Source organism: Artemia sp. Qi Xiang Cuo, chromosome 5, assembly GCF_049724085.1.
Source record: "Artemia sp. Qi Xiang Cuo chromosome 5, ASM4972408v1, whole genome shotgun sequence".
NCBI lineage: Eukaryota > Metazoa > Arthropoda > Branchiopoda > Anostraca > Artemiidae > Artemia > Artemia sp. Qi Xiang Cuo.
The window spans coordinates 80,191,396-80,211,991 of NC_142798.1; the positions used below are offsets into that span (position 1 = coordinate 80,191,396).

The window sequence follows — 20,596 nt, forward strand, 5'->3', positions numbered from 1 at the left end:
TTTAACTGCATTCCAGTCATAAATCCAGCACCCCTGCCCTCCTTTTGAATGCCTGGATGTAGCCGAGACTATTTAAAAAAGTTTGCTGATTTTCTAGGTTTTTTACTTCTATTTATTACTGTTTTTTTTTTTTTTTTTTTTTTTTCATATGTCATCCTTCATCTGTAGAACGTGTCCTAGTCATTTCACCCTTTCTCTCATTACAGACCTAGAAAGCAGGAATAGAATAGATTGTGTGTAAAACCTAACATTGCCTCAAAAAAATGGAATAAAAAGAAGCATGTAACCGGGAAAAAATTATTTCTCACATAAAATCCGGGCTTGATCTGCTTAGACCAAATTGTTTGAAGTATGTTTGTCTTGTTGACACTTTTTTTTTTCGCTAATTGAGCCTTTTTTGTGTGCTAAAACAAAGAGTTGAATTCCTTGTTCTGGCTTTTTTTTAAGTTCAACGATACTTGTAAAAACAAAGGTTTCTACTGTGTTAAGAACTAAGATTTGAGCGATATTTCTTTGCTACGATTACCATTTTCGAGCGCAATTATTTTTTGAAGACGCCTATCAAAAGTCCTTGACTTCCTTAGGTTGATGAACTATGGGCGGAATATTATGATGAGTATATAATACATCAATCTGTGAGACTAGGCTAGCAGTACAAGTCTCGATTCCTTTGACATCCTAAGAAAGATCACTTTTCAGGATGGAATTTCATTTTCACTTTCATTTTTTGGTGAGTATTATTTCTTATATTCGTTTTTACCAAATCTAAAAGCATTAGGTTCACTTTAAGCTAGTCGCATTACATAGAATTTTTAATGTATTGACAGGTTATATCTAAAGAACACTTTGCTGTCTCCTTTCTAATATGTCCAAAATTCAATATTAAATATTGTTTTTGATTTACCTTAGTAACTTTATTCTAGAATAGCTCCAAACTTAAAACTAAGAACCAACTCCCCCAACTTGGTAGCCATAATAGCTGTCATATGTTCAGAAAATACAAAACAATTGACACGAGGAATAGGCAAGAACTTAAACTATAGCAACGTAAAAATGCGATTTAGATTTAAATGCTAGTAGCAAGAACAGTGTCGCCAAGTGGATTTTTCTGCTTTAGAACTTCTTCGGGACAACTAATTTTGGGTTTGAGATACAATTTAGCTTAAAATATATTGCTTTTCTAATTTCAAATTCGCGTAATTTCAAATCGCGTAATGAAGTTAAAGTACTGTCCTTGCCTCGCAATTTTTCGCAATTTTTTAGAGCAATTCTGAAGACTGAAAAATCAAGTTGATTACCAAGAATAATGTTGCCCCTTCATGCATTCCCTGGCATAATCTTGAACCCGTCTATGTTTTTTTTTTTTTTTACTCTTACTTTTATCCTGTTTTATTTTTGTAAATTGTGTGTGGCACTGGCTTCTAATTTCATTTTTTCATGAGCTTCATTTTGTCAATCCCCTGAACAAAATAATTTTTTTTATTTGGAGGGTGTATTTTATGTAGGTTTGGAGGGGGGCAGGCAGCCTAGAAATTTCCGAAGGAAGAATGAAAGTCTTTAAAAAACTAGATATTACCCAGTTTTATATATAGTATTTAATTTTACAATTTTTTTTAAGTTTTATAGTTATTTATTTTCAGTTTTTTTTATATTGTGCTTTCTTCTTTTTGAAGAGAAGACACAGCCCCACTGGTTCTTCTTCTAATAAATCGTATAGAAGCCAAATTGAATAATTTTGCAAACGAAAAGGTACTGAAAGGACGAAAAATATATTCTTTTTCTAAAATTAATTTTTGTAAATGATGTCTTAAACAACACTGCCTTTCTAATTAGATATGGAATGAAACTAACTATAAAACTCTGTAAAGCTTTTAATTAAGACAGCAATCGAAAAAAAAACTTTTTAACATATTAATACAAATACGAATATTTAGACTTCACATCCCGAAGCCTTTATTAAGGGAAAATGGGGAAATAAAAATGAAAACCACAGGGATACCTATTAGGAAATAGCATAAAAAGAAGAGAAAAACAGCATTTGTGTGCTGGAAAACAGCGTTGTCATTTCAAGTAGCTTTTTGGCGTTCGATCATATGCCTCACATTATAGAATGTACACAAATTTTATTTCAACATGGTGTAGTCAAATTTGCTTCGATAATTTCATTCTGAATTCGGTGGCCATAAAGTGTTTTTGTTAAAGTTTTAGATATTTATCAAAATTTTCTAAATTTTTCAAATTTTTTTGGTAAATTTGCAGGGCTAAGAGTCAAACTATACGTTAACGTCTGGTCAGGTCAACGTCATTGCCTAAAAAAAACTAAAAAATTGGAAGTCGAGGGATAAGTTTCTTAAAGATTAAAACAGTCCATCTTTTAAAATCAACCAAATATAAAATCTTACCTGTTTTAGCAACACGTCAGAATTCCTAAAATAATTCTCAAGAATATTTTAAAGCCTAGAAAACATTCCGGTACTTTTCTTTTTTAGTGCCGACACACAAGAAGTGAAGTTAGGTTAATCCTAATGAAATATACCTAAAAATGATGAAAATTTTTATACTTTAGAAACAAATTTGGGCTATATGTTTGTGCATTAGGGGGGGGGGGGGAGGTAAAGTATATCGGGTCTGTATGCAAAATGTGTTAGGCACAATTATTCTGCATAATGAAGTAAGAATTGATTTCTAACTTCAGACTATCCAAATACTTTAACCCCCCCTTCCTAATGTGAAAATATATAGCCCATATTATATATTTTCCATCTATTCTGTCACTTGTCTTTGTCTTGTCTCACGCTAAGCTAAGAGAAACTAACGAAAGAAACCGGTTCTACAGTGCGTCAATGAATAAAGAACTTGAGTGTCGGCGCTATAACAAATAAGTACCAACATTCCAATCAAATTTTAGGACAATACATATTTGACTTTTTAGAATCACTAAGAAAAAACTACGTAACTTCAACCAAATTAACACAGAAAATATACTCCTCCACACCCCCGCCCATCCAAGAATTGGACAAGTAATTATCTTCTTTATTTTAAATACTTTGTTTTATAAGTAAAGGGTATTTCTTTTAAAGGTCATTTCAAGGCAATTCAAGGAATTATCCTTTTTTTCCTTCTGGCATCTTTTTCTTCTTGATAAACATCATTGCATCTACTTCAATTCCCACTGTATCTACTTAAACTAATTAATATTTCAACATGCATCCGTATTTGTTATGAATTATTGTCCATCAGCTTTATTTTTGCTTTAAATTACTTAACTTCGTTCTTCATACTCGGAAAAGCTTAAAAAAAAGTTAAAAAAGCTAAAAAGTTTAAAAGAAATATTATGAAAAGGCACAATATAAAAAAAAGACAATGGTCTTTCTTTAATTACAAATAAAAATAGTTTTCAGTGCAAATAAGTGCAAAAAAATTAAAATAGTTTTCAGTGCAAAAATTTTAAAATTTATCATCAATTTATTATGCATGTCATATAAAAGGTTCGTTATATCTGATTTTATACAATTCTGTATAACTAATGTTTTTGTCTAGATGTTTGCGCTCGGTGTTGCTGTTGCTGCGGCATCTGGGTACCAAAAACCTGCCTACAGTCACGGGTATAAGGCTGAACCTCACCACGAGGAATATCCTGCTCCTAAGTATGACGAGATTCCCGCTTGCTCCAAGAACACAACAAAGCCTTGGTGCCTAGAAGATTCCGAATACCCAAAGTACGATGTTGAGTATGCTCTTGACTACCATTATGATGCCGTTTTGGGGTTGTACAAGGACCAAGTTGTCAACACTGAAAACTCTGTAGATACGTAAGTAATTTAGTGCTAATATTCCTTTGAATCTAGGAGGTTGAGGGAAGAACAACAGGAAATTAAAAAAATCAAGTCAATTAAACTAACTCAAATCAATTAGAAGCAATAGAGGCAAAAGTTGTAACTTATTAGTTTTTTCGAGTTCTTCGTAGCATAACTCGGAACGGTGCTACAGCCTTTTTTTTTCATAATGATCCTGAACAACATTATCTAACCAATATGTCTATTGACAGGGCTGCCCTTTTTCTGCCACTTGGCAGAGTGCACTCCTACCACGCCTCCTTAAGCCATGTATGGCACACTTCAGAACATGGATTGTATACTCCAGCCACGTGTGGTGCACATTTTTTTTTATTTTTCTTTAGTTCAGATGTAAGAATGATATAAAGTCTTTTTTTGTAAATCATCTATTTTTTTTTTTCATATTTGTTTTATATGGTCTCATCCAGAAGCACACTAAAAGTACTTACAAGAATCAATATGGCTACCTAGATCTATCGTTTGGTGCTAGGAACATATCTTACTTTAATCTCCCTAGAACCTGGGGAAACTTTTACAAAATGAAGTAGAAATACTGTTTCATCTTTTTTTGTGCTATAACTGGTAAAACTACTTATTTGCCACACTGTTTTATTGCCTTTTCTTAGTTTTTCAAGATTTAATATGTAAAAAATTAAATCGAACATTGAGTAGTCGAACCTCATAGTTTGACTACTAGCTAAGTCCTTTTGAAGATCGTGTCAGCAGTTTCAGAAAAAAACATAATTATTATTAATATATCAACTTTCACCTTAACTTCGAATCAAAATCTAAAAGTGCCACAACAAGCCTTTTCTAGAGCCTTTCAGATGTCAATACAAGCCCGGTTGACTAAAATTTCCGTGGGGGGGGGAGGTATTTTCTTGGGGTATTTACCGAGGGGTTTCCGAGAAATAATTCACAGATAACAATAGATAAATTTTGTTTGTTTAACTATTGTGCTTTTAATAAAATTAAATAAAAAAAACAAGTTTTTTTAACTGAAAGTAAGGAGCGACATTAAAACTTAAATCAGACAGAAACTATTCCGTATATGACAGGGGCTGTCCCCTCCTCATCGATTCGCTTTTTACGCTAAAGTTTTTATTGTTTTAAAAAATAGAGTTTTGAGAAAGAGTCAAACTTTTGTGTATCTATTAATATCAAAATTCCGTTTTTTAGAGTTTCGGTTACTATTGAGCCGGGTCGCTCCTTGCTTACAGCTCATTACCACAAACTGTTTGATAATAATCATGGAGTACAACGTAGCCCGTGCAATCAAGTCTACCTTATTTAGAATCAACAAATCTATTATGTCAACGCACAATAACATAATATCTATATTAATACCTCCAATTATTCAATTTTAGTAACAAGAAATTTCTTGTAGATTGAAGAGAATTGAAGAAGAGACCTATCTTTGTCCCTCTAACACCGCTTACGTCCTACCTCTTCGTGCCATTAACACCGAAGGCAAATGGAGAGTCATTGTCAACAAAGTTGAAGCTCGCTATTACAAGTTTGACCAGAATGTCCGCGTTGAGGAATGCACTGCTGAGGGTGAAAACTGCCCGCTAGTACCACCCTGCTATGGCTCAAGGTGCATCCAGAAGAATATCTACCACCGTTTTCTCGTCTACGATCCATATGATCAATACTTCCCATTTGCCATTGAGTCTTTCAAGCTTCCTGCTTCTTGTTCTTGCCTCCTCGAAGCTTTCCTGCATTAAACTCAGACATAGTCCCTAATTCTACCTAAACTCTATTTTTTTATTAAAATCGTGTAAATTATGGTCTCTGTGATAGACTAAATTCTCAAAGGGATATCGTTTCTCTGCTATCCCCTTTAGATTTTGGTTAATTGGCGGTATTTCAAGAAAGCAGTGCTTAAAGTGTATATTTTTATATGTCTGATTTTGTGAACCTCAATTAATCTCGCAGTCGAATTAAAAATATTGAAAATCAATTTCTTTTATAATGTTTAGTTTTGGATTCATTTAGGTCTCACCAAAATTTTATAATTTTTTCTATCTATTTTTTTTTTTTTTTTAACATTGTATCCAAAAAAAGTATTGTAATCAAACAGTTCGTGGTAATGAACTATAAGTAAGGAGTGACCCGGCTCAATAGTAAGCAAAGTTCTAAAAAACAGAATTTTGATACCAATAGATACATCAAAAGAATCAAATTTTAATGCTGATTTCAAATATATAAGTTTCATCAAGTTTAGTCCATCCAATCAAAAGTAACGTGCCTGAGAATATTTGTCTGATTTTCTAAGAAAGGGGAAAACACCCCCTAAACATTATAAGACCTTAATGAAAATCACACCATCAGATTCAGCGTATTAAAGAATCCTACTGTAGAGGTTTCAAGCTCCTATCTGCAAAAATGTGGAATTTTGCATTTTTTGCGAGAAGAAAGATCACGGATGCGTGTTTATTTGTTATTTTGTTTGTTTTTTTCCCCAAGGGGTGATCGTATCGATACCCAGTGGTCCTAGAATATCGTAAGACGGCTCATTGGAACGGAAATCAAAAGTTCTAGTGCCCTTTTTAAGTGACCGAAAAAAATGGAGGGCAACTAGGCCCCCTCCGACGCTCATTTTTTCCCCAAAGTCACCCGATCAAAATTTTGAGACTGCCAAATTGTCCAGCACGGTCGAAAATATAATAATTATGTCTTTTAGGATAACTTAATCCCCCAAAGTCCCCAGAAGGAGGGCAGAAAGTTATGAACTTTATCCAATGTTTACATATAGTATTGGTTATTGGAAAGTATACAGACGTTTATACGGATCTTTTCACGGAGGAAGTTTTCATAGGGGGAGGGACATTTCTATGAAGGGGGGACCGCATTTCCCAGCATTATTTAAAAAACGATCAGAAATTTAATATAAAAAATAAAGTTTTTCAACTGAAAGTACGGAGCAACATCAAAACTTAAAACGAACAGAAATTATTACGTATATGATTGGGTTTGCCCCCTAGTCAATACCTCGCTCTTTAAGCCAATTTTTTTTTTTTTTTTAGTGATTTCATAAGAGCTATTTATTCTAATTAACGAGCTTTGTGATTAAGTGGTCATTTTTAAAGAATTGGAACAAAATTCGAACTTTAGCGTAAAGAGCGAGTTATTGACTAGGGGGTGAACCACCTAATATACGTATTAAAAATATATGAATATAGAAGTTCGTTGCGTATGTTAATTCTTAAGTTACGTATGTTTATTACCAATAAAAATGTTCGTAAATAAAATTAAACAACTTTCGAGAAAGCCATTTAACCAAATAAAAGTAAAATTAATATGCAAATTTTGTTTTAATTATCGATCTACGGTGAGCCAAAATCAAAACCTGCATTTATTCAAAAATGTTTAAAAATTAAATAAAAAAACAAGTTTTTTAAACTGAAAGTAAGGAGCGACATTAAAACTTAAAACGAGCAGAAAGTATTTCGTATATGAAAGGGGCTGTCCCCTCCTCAACGTCTCGCTCTTTGCGCTAAATTTTGACTCTTTCCCACAACTTTGTTTTTTAAAACAATAAAAAACTTTAGCTTAAAGAGCGAGGGGTTGAGGAGGGGACAGCCCCTTTCATATACGGAATAATTTCTGTTCGTTTTAAGTTTTAGTGTCGCTCCTTACTTTCAGTTAAAAAAACTTGTTTTTTTATTTAATAGTATTTAAGCTCAAGTATTTAAGTACGAATTTAAAGAAAAGAGCATTTAAACAATTCTTTGAAAACTTTTCCCTGAGACATTTGTAGAAACTACTTAAAACTTTTTCGAGTATTAAATTTAGTTTCATTTAATGGAAAACCCGTCTACAAAAATAAACGATAGGACCGAACATAAAAAAGAGACAAAAGAAAGCAAAAAACAATTTCACTTTAAGCAGCTGCAGCAACACTAATAAACTAATATTTGACAAGAAAAAAAATGTCAACAAATTATAGATATAGCAACTACGAGTTTTAAACCATGGGGGACTTGGCATTTTTCTTTTTACGACCATTGGCTGCATATTACAAATTACGCAACTTAAAAAGGCACTTGAACTTCTACTACGGGGTTCTCTGATTGTTTTGTAGTTGGGGAGGGAGAGAGATACCTCAAAGGATACATTTTAATGCCAAAATATCCCAGCTCTCATTGAGCCATCAGATTAATACATAATTAGGTCTAAGGGATAGACGGAGGGAGGATGGAGGTAGGTATTGATTTATAACTCCAGGGCCTTAACCAGGACCTTACGGGGAGGGGGGTATTTTTGCGGGGGGGGGGGGGAGAGGAATACAAAAGAAACTTTAAAAAATGAATTAAAAATCTAAAATTTATATCTTCTTCCTTTATGATTTCTGGGAATATTCCTGGTCTACGCTGTTATTATGAAAGTAAAGAGTAATATTAAACCCCAAAATGAGCAGAATTTATTTCTTATAAGAGGAAGACTGCCCCTTACTCATCCACACCTCCATGTCATGGTCGCAGAAACTTCCGAGAGTGCTCATAAGATCAAAAATTGAGAGCTCTAGTCCTTTTGTTATAAGTCAGAAGTGATTGAAGACCAACCAGCTGCAGAGGGGGGTATTTTGCAGGGGCATTTCCGAGGACAATTTTTCTGGAGGTTGGGGGGATTTCTGGGGGGGGGGGGGGTTTATTTCCCGTGCGTGTGTGTGTGTGTGGGGGGGGGGGTATTTCCCGTGGGGTAAACGCCTAGAACCAAAATATATGAAGCAGATATTTGGAAAAACGGAAGAAGAAGGAACGGATTTTCTTCCAGAAAAGCACAACATACAAAAAGTTAGGGCAGCGTGACAGCGTTGCCAATCCTGGCGAGTTAAAACGGTTGAAATGAAGTTTTTTGGAAAAATCAAAGATAAGGAGGCAAATTTTTGGAAGGAAATGTGAGGGATCAGAAGACTGTGAGTGTGGCGAATAGATGTACCAATATGAGACTTAGGTATGAGATACGGTTTAAGGGTCTTAATGAAAAAAGTAGCAGGGGAAACAGGCTTTCATGAGCAATCATCATAGCTGTTAAAAAGAACAGCCTTCTTATTTTTCTATGAATTGAATTCTAGGCCAAGATTATAGTGTACATCAGATAAAAGGAAAATAATTCTAGAGATCCGCTTAACCGCGCGACAAGTTGAGAATATCATTAGAATATAAGACAATCAATATGTTGATTCAGTGAAGAATACATGAAGAAAGGCGTTTTCACTGCGCGTCCAAAACCTAATTGTTAAACAGGATAGGAGAAGGGCCAGGCCCTGCCTGGCTCCTTTATGAACATTAATTAATCACTTTCCGAAAAAGGAGTTTTCTAAAGAAAAGTAAAGGCCATATTAAACTTAAGATCAGAAGAAATAGAAACCCACAATAGCTCAGACTCAAAACAACCAGAAATGATTATTAAAGAATAAATGAAGTCCAAAACGAACAGAAATTAAATAAACAATTATAGCGAAAAAACATACAACAGGTACTAATATAAAAGAATAAATAAATCTTAAAACGAGTAAAGCTCAAGTTGAATATGCAAATCAAGCTTAAAACGAACAAAAATATTTTGCTATTGAGGCATAAAAGAAACCAAAAACTAACAGAAATTAAATAGCAAATAGCAAACAAACAAACAATAGTTACTAATATAAATGAGTAAATAAATCTTAAAATGAGTGAAACTCAAATTGAATATGCGAATCCAGTTTGAAACGAACAAAAATCCCTGCAAAGAAGAGTTTGGATTTTGCCTCTTTCTTTCACTGTAAAAGTCTAAAACCTACAGCGTCATTGGAGCTTTACTGAAAACCATATGTGTCTTGAACAGTCTCGGAAAGTACAAATAAAATCAAACTGAATGTTTGATATATAATGCTATTAATTATAGAAATATCATCAGTTCAAGATTTTATTTCTCTGTAATTTATTTTCATTTTCAATGCTGCAAAAACCGGAAAAGAAAATATTTGTAAGATAACCCGTTTTCAGTGAAGCGCCAATGACATAGTAGGCTTTAGACTTTTACAGTTAGGGAAGGAGGTAGTGTCCAAACTCTTGTTTGTGAAGCTATATTTGTTCTGAACAGTCTTGGAAAGAACTCATAAAATTAAACTGAACATTTGACATATAATGATATTAATTGCTGAAAGCTCATCAGTTCAAAATTTCATTTTACTGTAATTTTTACGTTTATGTTCAATGTTGTGGTAAGTACAAAAGAAAATATTTGTAATATAATTCGTTTTCAGTAAACCGCCAATGACGCAGTAGGTTTTAGACTTTTACAGTGAAAGAAAGAGGCAAAATCCAAACTCTTCTTTGTAGGGATTTTTTTTTTCAAGCTGGATTTGCATATTCAATTTAAGTTTCATTCGTTTTAAGATTTATTTACTCACTTATATTAGCAGCTATTGTTTGCTATGATTGTTAATTTAATTTCTATTCGTCTTGGGTTTGTTTTATGCCTCAATAGCAAAATATTTTTGTTCATTTTAAGCTTGACTTGCATATTCAACTTAAGCTTTACTCGTTTCGAGATTTATTTATTGATTTATATTAGTAACTGTTGTATGTTTTTTCAGATTTTCAGATCAGATCAGATTCAATCGGGTTTAATTAAAACAAATAGAAATAATTAAAAATAAATAAATATCTCTATGCAAAAAAATGCACGTTGAGTCCCTTAAAAAAATAACGATTCCTCCTAATCACGCTTTACGACTCTCGCTTTACTCCTCAACACAACCACATCCCTCAACCATATAAATCACTATCTAAGAGATTCCCCCTTCCTCCCCAAAAGCACAGCTACCTTAACCTTACAAAAAAATAATCAATAAATAAAAAAAAAAAAAAAAAAACCGAGATAATAATGATAATAATAAATAAAAAAAAAAAAAAAAAAAAAAAAAAAAAACCATTAATAATAAACTGTTTATTGAACATTGAATAAGATATTTTTTCAGATTATTTTTAAAAGACCCAAGGAAGTTCCTACATCTCAGCTTTTGTGGAAGCATGTTCCATACTTTTGTGCACGCCACATCCGGTGCAAAATCCGACCGTACTGTACGTGTTCGTCTCACCAGAAGGTTTGAGGCAGATCTCGTGTTCCTAGGATGCTGTTCCAATACCAACTGGAATAGACTGTGGAATGCTGATGGAAGTAATCCGGAGAAAAATTTAAAAACGATAACTGAGCACGATAAATGATAAAGGGATTCACGGGAAAGAAAATCGTCCCTATTTCCAATTATTTTTAGCGCATGTTGATTGATTGAATCAAACCTATTCAGGGGGGATGTAAACATTGACTGCCAAACTGACACACAACACTGCAGATGAGACTTTATGAGTGCATTGTGAAGTAGACAAAGGGTTTTCTGAGGGAATATGTGTTTCAGTTTCCTGATAATCCCAAGATTAGAGGAAAGCTTCATCTCCACAGCATGGATGTAATGTACAAAGGATAAGTTTTCATCAAGGAGTACACCTAGGTACCTGGCATAGCCAGTTTTCGGTCGTCTGATCGTTCCTCGAGAGGTCGTTATTCCTGATACCTCTGGGCGAAGAGGTCCAATCCTTGAAAAGAAGAGAACGGAAGATTTGTCAAAATTTATTACAAATCGATTGGCATCCATCCAAATGTAAGTTTCTTCTAAGATGACCTCAAGTTTACTCTGGAGCGGTGACATGTCGGTGTCACAGGAGGCCATTGCAGTGTCATCCGCGAACGCCACAAGTCCATCCGATTCAGTATCGTTGCTTGAAATTTCTAGGTCACAACATAGTTTAAAGCACTTTGAAATCTTTGGGCTAGGGCTCAGAACGAAACTTAGGTCATTCACATGAACCAGGATTAACAGTGGGCCTAAGATTGGGCCTAGTGGCACACCGAAGTTGACAATGATGTCATTCAGCGGATCTTCTCCTATATAAACAAGTTGGCTACTAAAATAAGACCGGAACCATCGTAGAGCCTCTCCTCTAACCCCAATGTGCTCTATTTTACCTAATAGAATCCCATGATCCATACTGTCGAACGCTTTTTTTATGTCAAGAAAAATAGCAGCTGGCACAAGTCCCAGGTCAAGTGCTTTATTAATGAATAGGCTTAGTGATGCCAGGGCATCTTCCGTCGAGTGTCCAGGTCTGAATCCAAATTGGCGTTGGTTAAGGAATCCCTTAGCTTCCAGAAAAGAGTAAAGTTGGTTCTTCATAGGTTTTTCAAACACTTTGGAAAACACCGAAAGAATAGAGATGGGTCGAAAGTTAGACGAGTCGTCCTGAGGGCCACCTTTGTGGAGGGGAACTATTCTTGCCTTCTTAAGAAGTGATGGAAACACGCCCGTCTCCAAGGAGAGGTTTACCAAATGTGTTAAAGGTTGTACTACGGACGGCAATACTGCTTTCAACACTTTAGTATGGATGAGGTCGAATCCAGTGGCAGATGCTTCCCTCAAGCCTTTGACAATCATCGAAACCTCCGTCGAAGTTACAGGAATGAGTGCCATCGATTGGACACACGCTGGGACCAAAAAGACCCTGTAGGATTTTCTTGAGGGTAGCACTGTTTTAGCCGTTTTTTTTCTACTTTTGGTGAGGAAAGTACAAAGAGTCTTTGCAACTTTTGCTGGTTCAGTCAAGGTTCTTCCATCAACCGTAATTTTGTATGGTAGTTCAGGCTGTTGGTTATTCGGTCGTAACACTGAATTGACTGTCTTCCATACTTTCCTTCCATCCTTCCCACTTTCGGCTAGCCTTTGATTAAAGTAATCCCTTTTAGCTTTTCTGAGAACTGAGCGTAGGCATTTCTGATAAATATCATAACTCCGCAGGCTAGCTACATTTGGTAGATTACGGTATTCAGCCCAAAGATTATTCTTTTTATTGATGCACCTGAGTAAACTTTCTGTAACCCATGGGCAAATTGGTGCGTTTTTTCTTCCGCGTTTCTTTATTTTTTCTTTAAAACAACATGCCTCATATAGTGTTGTAAATGTACTGTGAAAAATTTCAAATCCTTCATTCAGATCTTCTTTCTCCATACCGCTATCCCCATGTCGTGTTTTCCCAATTATAGGTAATTAACCCTAAGTTTTCTTAACTAATATATAAAAATCGAATATAAACTATAGTCTTTGAAAATGAACGTATTGCGGTTGATGCTTAGATATAGGTACAAAAGTGGAAGTGCTCCGACATGTCACTGAGGATTACTAAAGCCGAGAGTTGAGGTAGAGTACTAAAAATATTGTCTATTAGTGAATGAGTACTCTCAGTTACTCTCGTTGGGATAGTTGTCGACGGGTAAAGATTAGATACAGACATAAGAGTGAGAAGTTCATTTCCGGTATTAGTTAGGGGATAGGCTAGGTTGATGTTGAAATCACCCATGATGACCACATCATGATTCTGTTTTTCAAACATTTGGAGTGTTTTCAATAAATATTCCAAAAACAAAGAAACAGAACCGGATGGTGTTCGGTAAACTTCTCCAACGATTACCTTCCGTTGTGAAGGAAGGGACATATCAAGAACAAGTGACTCAAAAATACCTTCTTTATTTCGAGTAAGTTTGCCAATAGCACAGACTGGGTATTCGCTCTTTGTGTAGATTGCCAATCCTCCTCGTACTGACTCTTTTCTGTGTACAAAATTCGATGTATACCCGGGGATATCTACCAGGATGTCAGTCTGCCTCGACAGGAATGTTTCACACAGTCCAAGAACGTCAGGTCGTATTTGTCGGCAAATGGTCATTACATCTGTCAGTGACGAAAATAATCCTTGGAAGTTGAGCTGAACTATACTGAGCTGAGATTCAGAGCATCCCTGGGGCATACTCATTAACTGAATATATTTACTTCGAATAAATTCATTTTCACTAAAAAAAGAACAATCGTTTTCATTACTAATTACTCTATCAAAAATTTCTTCCAAATTTAAGAACGACTTTTCTAACTGTTCTAACTTTTTTTGAGCTGCGGGCAAGATAGTGTGCCTCGAGGACGAAGACAAGGAACTCAAAACTTACCCATACTCTCTGGGGAATGTGGTCGCATCTTGGAGCAAAGAGGAGAGCCGTGAGAAATGCACACACCCGAATGAACTTCATTGAAACTGCAACAAAAAACTGATGTAAACAAACATAAATTACCACAAGAAACACAGAAAATGGAAAATGAAACATTTCTGGAAAAAAAATGCCTCATTTCGGCAAGCGGCAAAAAAACTAACTCATCAATGACAATCTTTCCCGTTTCCGCTGCTGTAGCCCCAATAAAAAAAAAATAAAAAAATCTTAACTAATTTTATCATTTTTTTTCCTTCATCTCTTCGACTACAGCAGGCGGAACTATCAGAGAACAACAAACAAATCACACTAATAGCATTTCAAGCATCAAAGTCGGTATCGTCAGGTTCGGCGGGTATTGTCAACTTAGCGGATCAAAGCATTCGTCTTGAGATTTAGTCCATTGTAAATTTCGCGACTTTTTTACCTCTAACCACAGTCTTATTCCTCGCTGGACAACACGAGTTTCTGCAACCTTTTCTGCTGCCGATTTAGAACTTTTCAGCTTGTACCCGAGCGCTAGTAATTAAACTGATTGTTTAATTAATAATTAATCAGTAGTTTTACTGATTGTTTATTTAATTTCTCTTCGTTTTGGGTTTCATTTATTCTTTAATAGTAATTTCTGGTTGTTTTGAGTTTGAGATATTTTAGGCTTCTATTTCTTCTGATCTTGAGTGTAATATGGCGTTTAATTTTCTTCAGAAAACTTCTTTTTCGGAAAGTTTTTTTTTAATTAATTTCTGTTCGTTTTTGATTGCCAAACTTTCATATTTTTCAAAATTTCCTATTTCAAAATATTTGTCTTTAATCTAAAATAAATTAACAGTTTTCGTAAGAACTAATCATTTAAACTGAATATTGGATATATAATGATATTAATTGTTGAAAGCCCACCAGCTCAAGATTTTGTTTCACCCAGGCCGGATTTAAAGCTTTGACCCCTCTAGTCCCAGGCGTTTTTGCCGCTCCGTTTTTGCGAGATTTTCGGAGAAATCCCCAAAACTTCGGGAATAGTGAAAGCTGCAGGGCCTAGTGGGCATATTGATAAATCCTGGCCTGGTTTCATCGCAATTTTCATTTTATTTTCAATGTTGTAATAAGAACAAAAGAAAATATCTAAAAACGGACAGTAACCATACTCTTGTTTGTAGTGAAGATACTATTCAGCAGAATTACATAACCCCTACTCCCTGAAAACGACCGCGGTCTAACAATCAATCCCAAATCCAATTCTCACTTGTGTTTGAATTCTGTTCTCCCAATTATTATAATAAAAAGAGATAAACTAATTTTGCAAAACTTTGTAGCAATTTAAATAAGATAATGCTAATTCTAAGTAAGAGAATGGGTTATTTAAGTAAGAGAATGCTACTTTTGCCGTTAGGGAAACGGACAGTAGCCATACTCTTGTTTGTGATTAATTAAAAAAAAATTCCATAAAATAAGTTTTTCAAAGAAAAGTAAAGAACTCCATTAAACCAACAATAAGCAAAAATAAAATCAAATAATCTTCCAAGTGTGAGACTACCGCAAATCAGCATTGATAAATAAATGTAACCCACAACGAACAGAAATTAAAATAATTAACCGAGTCAAACTCAAAACGAGCAGAAATTAACATAAGTTGGGCTCAAAACTTCTATCCCTTCCCAAGGCGAGAACATAATTTGCACTTTACTGAAAAAAATATAAATATTTTTACTTTTATAACTTTAATTAATCAAATAATATTAAGATTTTGATTACTAAATATCAGTATATGTATATTAAACTGACAATGCACATTCATTTGTAGTAGGTAGTTTCACGCTTGGTAGATTATTTGATTTTATTTTTTATAAAATCACTATACGATTTAAACTATAACTATAAAGAATAAAACTATAAAGATTTATAGTTTGACCTGCTATTTGTATGCTGGAGAAAAAGTTTTAGCAATTTTTAACAACATACACCCTCTTAAAAATCTGGAAACAAATAGAAGTGTTTAATTTAGTTTCATACCTCGTCTAGTTGACCTGAAATGGAAAACTTGATACCATTCCCAAAAAAATCTGTTTACTTTCTTTGATAGCTTGGATACACTTGCGCTATTTGGATTTGGTTAAATATTAAGAGCAGAAGCAGCCCCAAAAGTTTGAACATAAAACCCTCAGTCGTTCTTAAGATATTGCCAAGATGCCTTATTGGGAATTAGCATTAACAAAGTGCATTTTGATTTAATCTTATGGCAACATTTAGTTCTTCAACATAAAGTCAAATGGGAGGTTGGGCGTGGGAGGGGGATTAGTTTTCCTCCAATCACTTCCGACTATTAAAAAGGGTATCAGCCCTTTCTATTTTCAATCGAATGAGCCCTTTTGGAAGTTCCTACGACAACTCCTTCGATACAAAGTGCCCTGGTCTAAACAACAACAACAATAAAAAATATTACATTATACACACATCGATCTTTACTATAAAAATGTCAAGCCTTCCAATCACTTTTGACTATTAAAAAGGTCACTAGGCCTTTCGATTTCCAATCAAATGAGCCCATTTTGAGTTTCTACGAGAACACTTCCTATAAACACCTTATATGCCCCCAAGGCATAAATTACAACTCTTACCCTAAGGGCTGTGTGGGTGGTTGTTTTCCTCTAAGACCTAATTTCCAGAACTTTCAACTATGTTAGACTAAATAACAATCTAAAAATTTTGATTGGATGTGCTTGCGGAAATGCTGGGCTTGAGAGGGGCGATATTCATTCTACGACCACTTTCGACTATTAAAAAAGGTACTAGCCCTTTCAATTTCCAATCAAATGAGCCCTTTTGAAGTTTCTACGACAACACTTTCAATAAAAACCTTATATGCCCCCAGGGGATAAGTTACAAACCTCGCCCTGAGGGCTAGGGGGGGGTTGTCATCCTCACAGACCTAATTTCCAGAAGTGTCTACTACGTTGAACAAAATGGCTATCTGAAAATTTTGATTGGATGTGTTTGGGGGAATGATGGGCGTGAGGGGGGGGTTAGTTACCCTCCAATCTCTATCAACTATTAAAAAGGGCACTAGCCCTCTCACTTTCCAATTGAATGAACCCCTTTTGAAATTTTTATCATAGAGTCTCTATCATTAAAAACCTTATATGCCCCCAGGGCATAACTTACAACCTTCGCCAGTAGTAAGTATCTATTGAATTTGCTTGCCTGTATAGGAATTCCTATGTTATTTGCTTGCCTGTATAGGACCATGTTATTTGCTTGCCTGTATAGGAATTCCACATTCCATGGCACCTTTCCATGGCAGATTACCAGACTGATTATTGCTATTGTTGTCAATTGCATATGGAATTATACAAAACCTACCAGACAGCTTTCTTGGCCAACCAGACAGGTTTCTGGGCCAACCAGACAGGTTTCTGGGTCAACTCTAAGTTTCTGGGCCTTTACGTTCCATGGCACCTTTCCATGGCAGATTACCAGACTGATTATTGCTATTATTGCCAATTGCATATGAAATTATACAAAACCTACCAGACAGCTTTCTTGGCCAACCAGACAAGTTTCTGGGTCAACCAGACAGGTTTCTGGGCTAAAACGGGGATTCCCCCCACAAGTTCGTTTCAACTCCAAGTTTTTCAACCAGACTGGTTTTTTGAAAGCATAGCGTGTACATGTGTGTAGGCTTTGTTATTAAAAACTTGGACAGTACAATCAGAATTGTTTGATTGACATTTAAAAAGGGGTAATGAGATTTGCGAATTGGAGTGTAGGATTCGCGAATTTGATCCTATTAAGGATTTACTTGAAATAAAAAAATTTAACAAGAAATGGCTGAAAAGTGTTTTGGGGGAGATGGGGTGATTGTGTACTGTATAAGACACATGTGATGTTTGGACAGTGTTGTCAATTTAAAATAGTTTAACGTTCCCTTCGTTCCCCCATTTCTGAGGGCAGGGGAGGGGGGGGTCAGTTTTGGAGGGAAAACCAAAAATACTCAGAATCGAAAATAAATGGGATCTGCCTCAAGGGCAAGGCTCAAAGGCCCCTCCTTCCTCCATTTCTGAGGGGAGGGGAGGTGGGGAGGTCAATTTTGGAGGGAAAAACAAAAATACTCATACTCGAAAATAAATGGGATTTGCCTCAAGGGCAAGGCTCAGAGGTCCTTCGTTCCTCCATTTCTGAGGGCAGGGGAGGAGGGTCAATTTTGGAGGGAAAACCAAAAAAACTCAGAATCGAAAATAAATGTGATCTGCCTCAAGGGCAAGGATCAGAGGCCCCTCCTTCCTCCATTTCTGAAGGCAGGGGAGGGGGGGGGGTCAAGTTTGGAGGGAAAATCAAAAATGTTCAGAATCAAAAATAAATGGGATCTGCCTCAAGGGGAAGGCTCAGAGGCCCTCCGTTCCCCCATTGCTGAGGGCAGGGGAGGGGGGGGGTCAATTTTGGAGGGAAAACCAAAAATACTCAGAGTCGAAAAAAAACGGGATCTGCCTCAAGGGGAAGGCTCAGAGGCCCTTCGGTCCCCCATTTCTGAGGGCAGGGGAGGGTGGGTCAATTTTGGAGGGGAAACAAAAATGCTCAGAATCGAAGATAATTTCCATTCGTCTTAGTTTTTTTTAACGAAGCTCCTTATTTCTAGTTGAAAATGCTTATTTTTTAATTTAATTGGGGATTAATTTAATTTAATTTTTAATTTAAAAGTCAAAGTCTAACATAAAGAACAAGGTATTTCGGAGGGGGTAGCTAACTTCATATACGGGATAATTTCCATTCGTCTTAGTTTTTTAACGATGCTCCTTATTTCTAGTTGAAAATGCTTATTTTTTAATTTAATTGGGAATGAAAAGTCGAACTCTAACATAAAGAACAAGGTATTTTTGGAGGGGGTAGCTAACTTCATATACGGGATAATTTCCATTCGTCTTAGTTTTTAACGATGTTCCTTATTTCTAGTTGAAAATGCTTATTTTTTAATTTAATTGGGAATGAAAAGTCAAAGTCTAACATAAAGAACAAGGTATTTCGGAGGGGGTAGCTAACTTCATATACGGAATAATTTCCTTTCGTCTTAGTTTTTTAACGATGCTCCTTATTTCTAGTTGAAAATGCTTATTTATTTATTTAATTGGGAATGAAAAGTCAAAAGTCTAACATAAAGAACAAGGTATTTCGGAGGGGGACTCGTTACTGATATTGATATTAGTGCGTAAAAACTACAAACTGACAAAAATATACAGAACTTTTTTTTTCTTATAGCCTTGACTTTGAAGACATTTCTTCATCTTAATTGGCTTTAGAAATATCATGCAAAATAAACTAGCCTAACAGTCATTTCTTTGTAGAATTTTGAGCAAACAAAAGGATTGTAACACCTGATTGGCCCGTTTTCCAACTTTTACCTTGAGAGTTGATGTTGTTAGCAGAATTTCAAAAGGATCGTTTATGAGTGCTGGCGTATCTGATGAAATAAAAATGCTTATTTTTATATTTACTTGGGGTGACAAGACAACGTCAAACATAAAGAACAAGGTATTTCGGAGGGGGGGGGGGGCAGCTCACTGCATATACGGGGAAATTTACAATCGTCTTAGTTTTTTAACGATGCTCCTTATTTATAGTTTAAAATTCTTATTTTTTAATTTAATTGTGATGAAAAATCAAAACTCTAACATAAAGAACAAGGTATTTCGGAGGGGGGCTCGTTGCAACGATCCCCCCACTGGTTCCTGGCAGTAGGCTACGCATATCAAATTGCTGTACTGTGGGTTAGGTAACATGATTAAACACGCTTTTACAATCGGAATTCATTGATTGACATTTGCAAAAAGGGGTAATTAGCGATTAGATAATTTTTTAACGTGAAATCTCTGAATAAAATATATTTGGAGCATGTACTTGACGATGGATAAAAGGGTTAAGGTGATTAGCAATTACGAGCGAAGATTCCCTCACTGGTTCCTGGCAGTAGGCTACGCATATCAAATTGCTGTACTGTGGGCCAACTTGCAAGCGAAAATGGATTCTATGGGTCGTATAGGAATTGTTCATTTTGAATATCTTTCGTGAAATGCAAGAATTGGAATATTTCAGTAGTGTTTTGTCGTTGTTTACCTTGTCATAGCTACTTTCCCCTGATTTTTTAAAAGTTCATTTTGTATTTCCGTCGTAAAATGCAATAATTTAAATTTTTCTGTAGTGCTTTGTTGTAGTTTACCTTGTCACAGTTATACTCTGTTGATTTTCAAAGTTACGTTTTAATTTATTTAATTTAATTGACAGAGTTGCACTATTTAACTATTGTCTTGTTGTGCTTTACCTTGTCACAGCTACATTCTCTTGATTTTTCGAAGTTCATTTTTGAATTTCTTTCGTGAAATGCAAGAGTTGGAATATTTCAGTAGTGTTTTGTCGTGGTTTACCTTGTCACAGTTACATTCTGTTGATTTTCATAGTTCATTTGAATTTCTTTCATTGAAATGCAAGAGTTGGAATATTTCAGTAATGTTTTGTTGTGCTTTACCTTATCACAGTTACATTTTCTTAATTTTTCAAAGTTCATTTTGAATTTCTTTCGTGAAATGCTAGAATTGGAATATTTCAGTACTGTCTTGTCCTGGTTTACCTTGTCACAGCTACATTCACATGATTTTTCAAAGTTCATTTTGGATTTCTTTCGTTGAAATGCAAGAGTT

The 20,596-nt window shown here is 35.2% G+C and overlaps 1 protein-coding gene across 1 annotated transcript; it reads left to right on the forward strand.

Annotated features, from left to right (window-relative positions):
• Nucleotides 1–622: 622 nt before the first annotated feature.
• On the forward strand, nt 623–5,799 carry LOC148952593 (neurotrophin 1-like). Its single transcript, XM_089089030.1, has 3 exons — nt 623–730; nt 3,541–3,812; nt 5,224–5,799. The coding sequence occupies exons 1-3, from the start codon at nt 701–703 to the stop codon at nt 5,561–5,563; spliced, it is 642 nt and encodes a 213-aa protein (XP_088945156.1). The 5' UTR covers nt 623–700; the 3' UTR covers nt 5,564–5,799.
• The last annotated feature ends 14,797 nt before the right edge of the window (nt 5,800–20,596 follow it).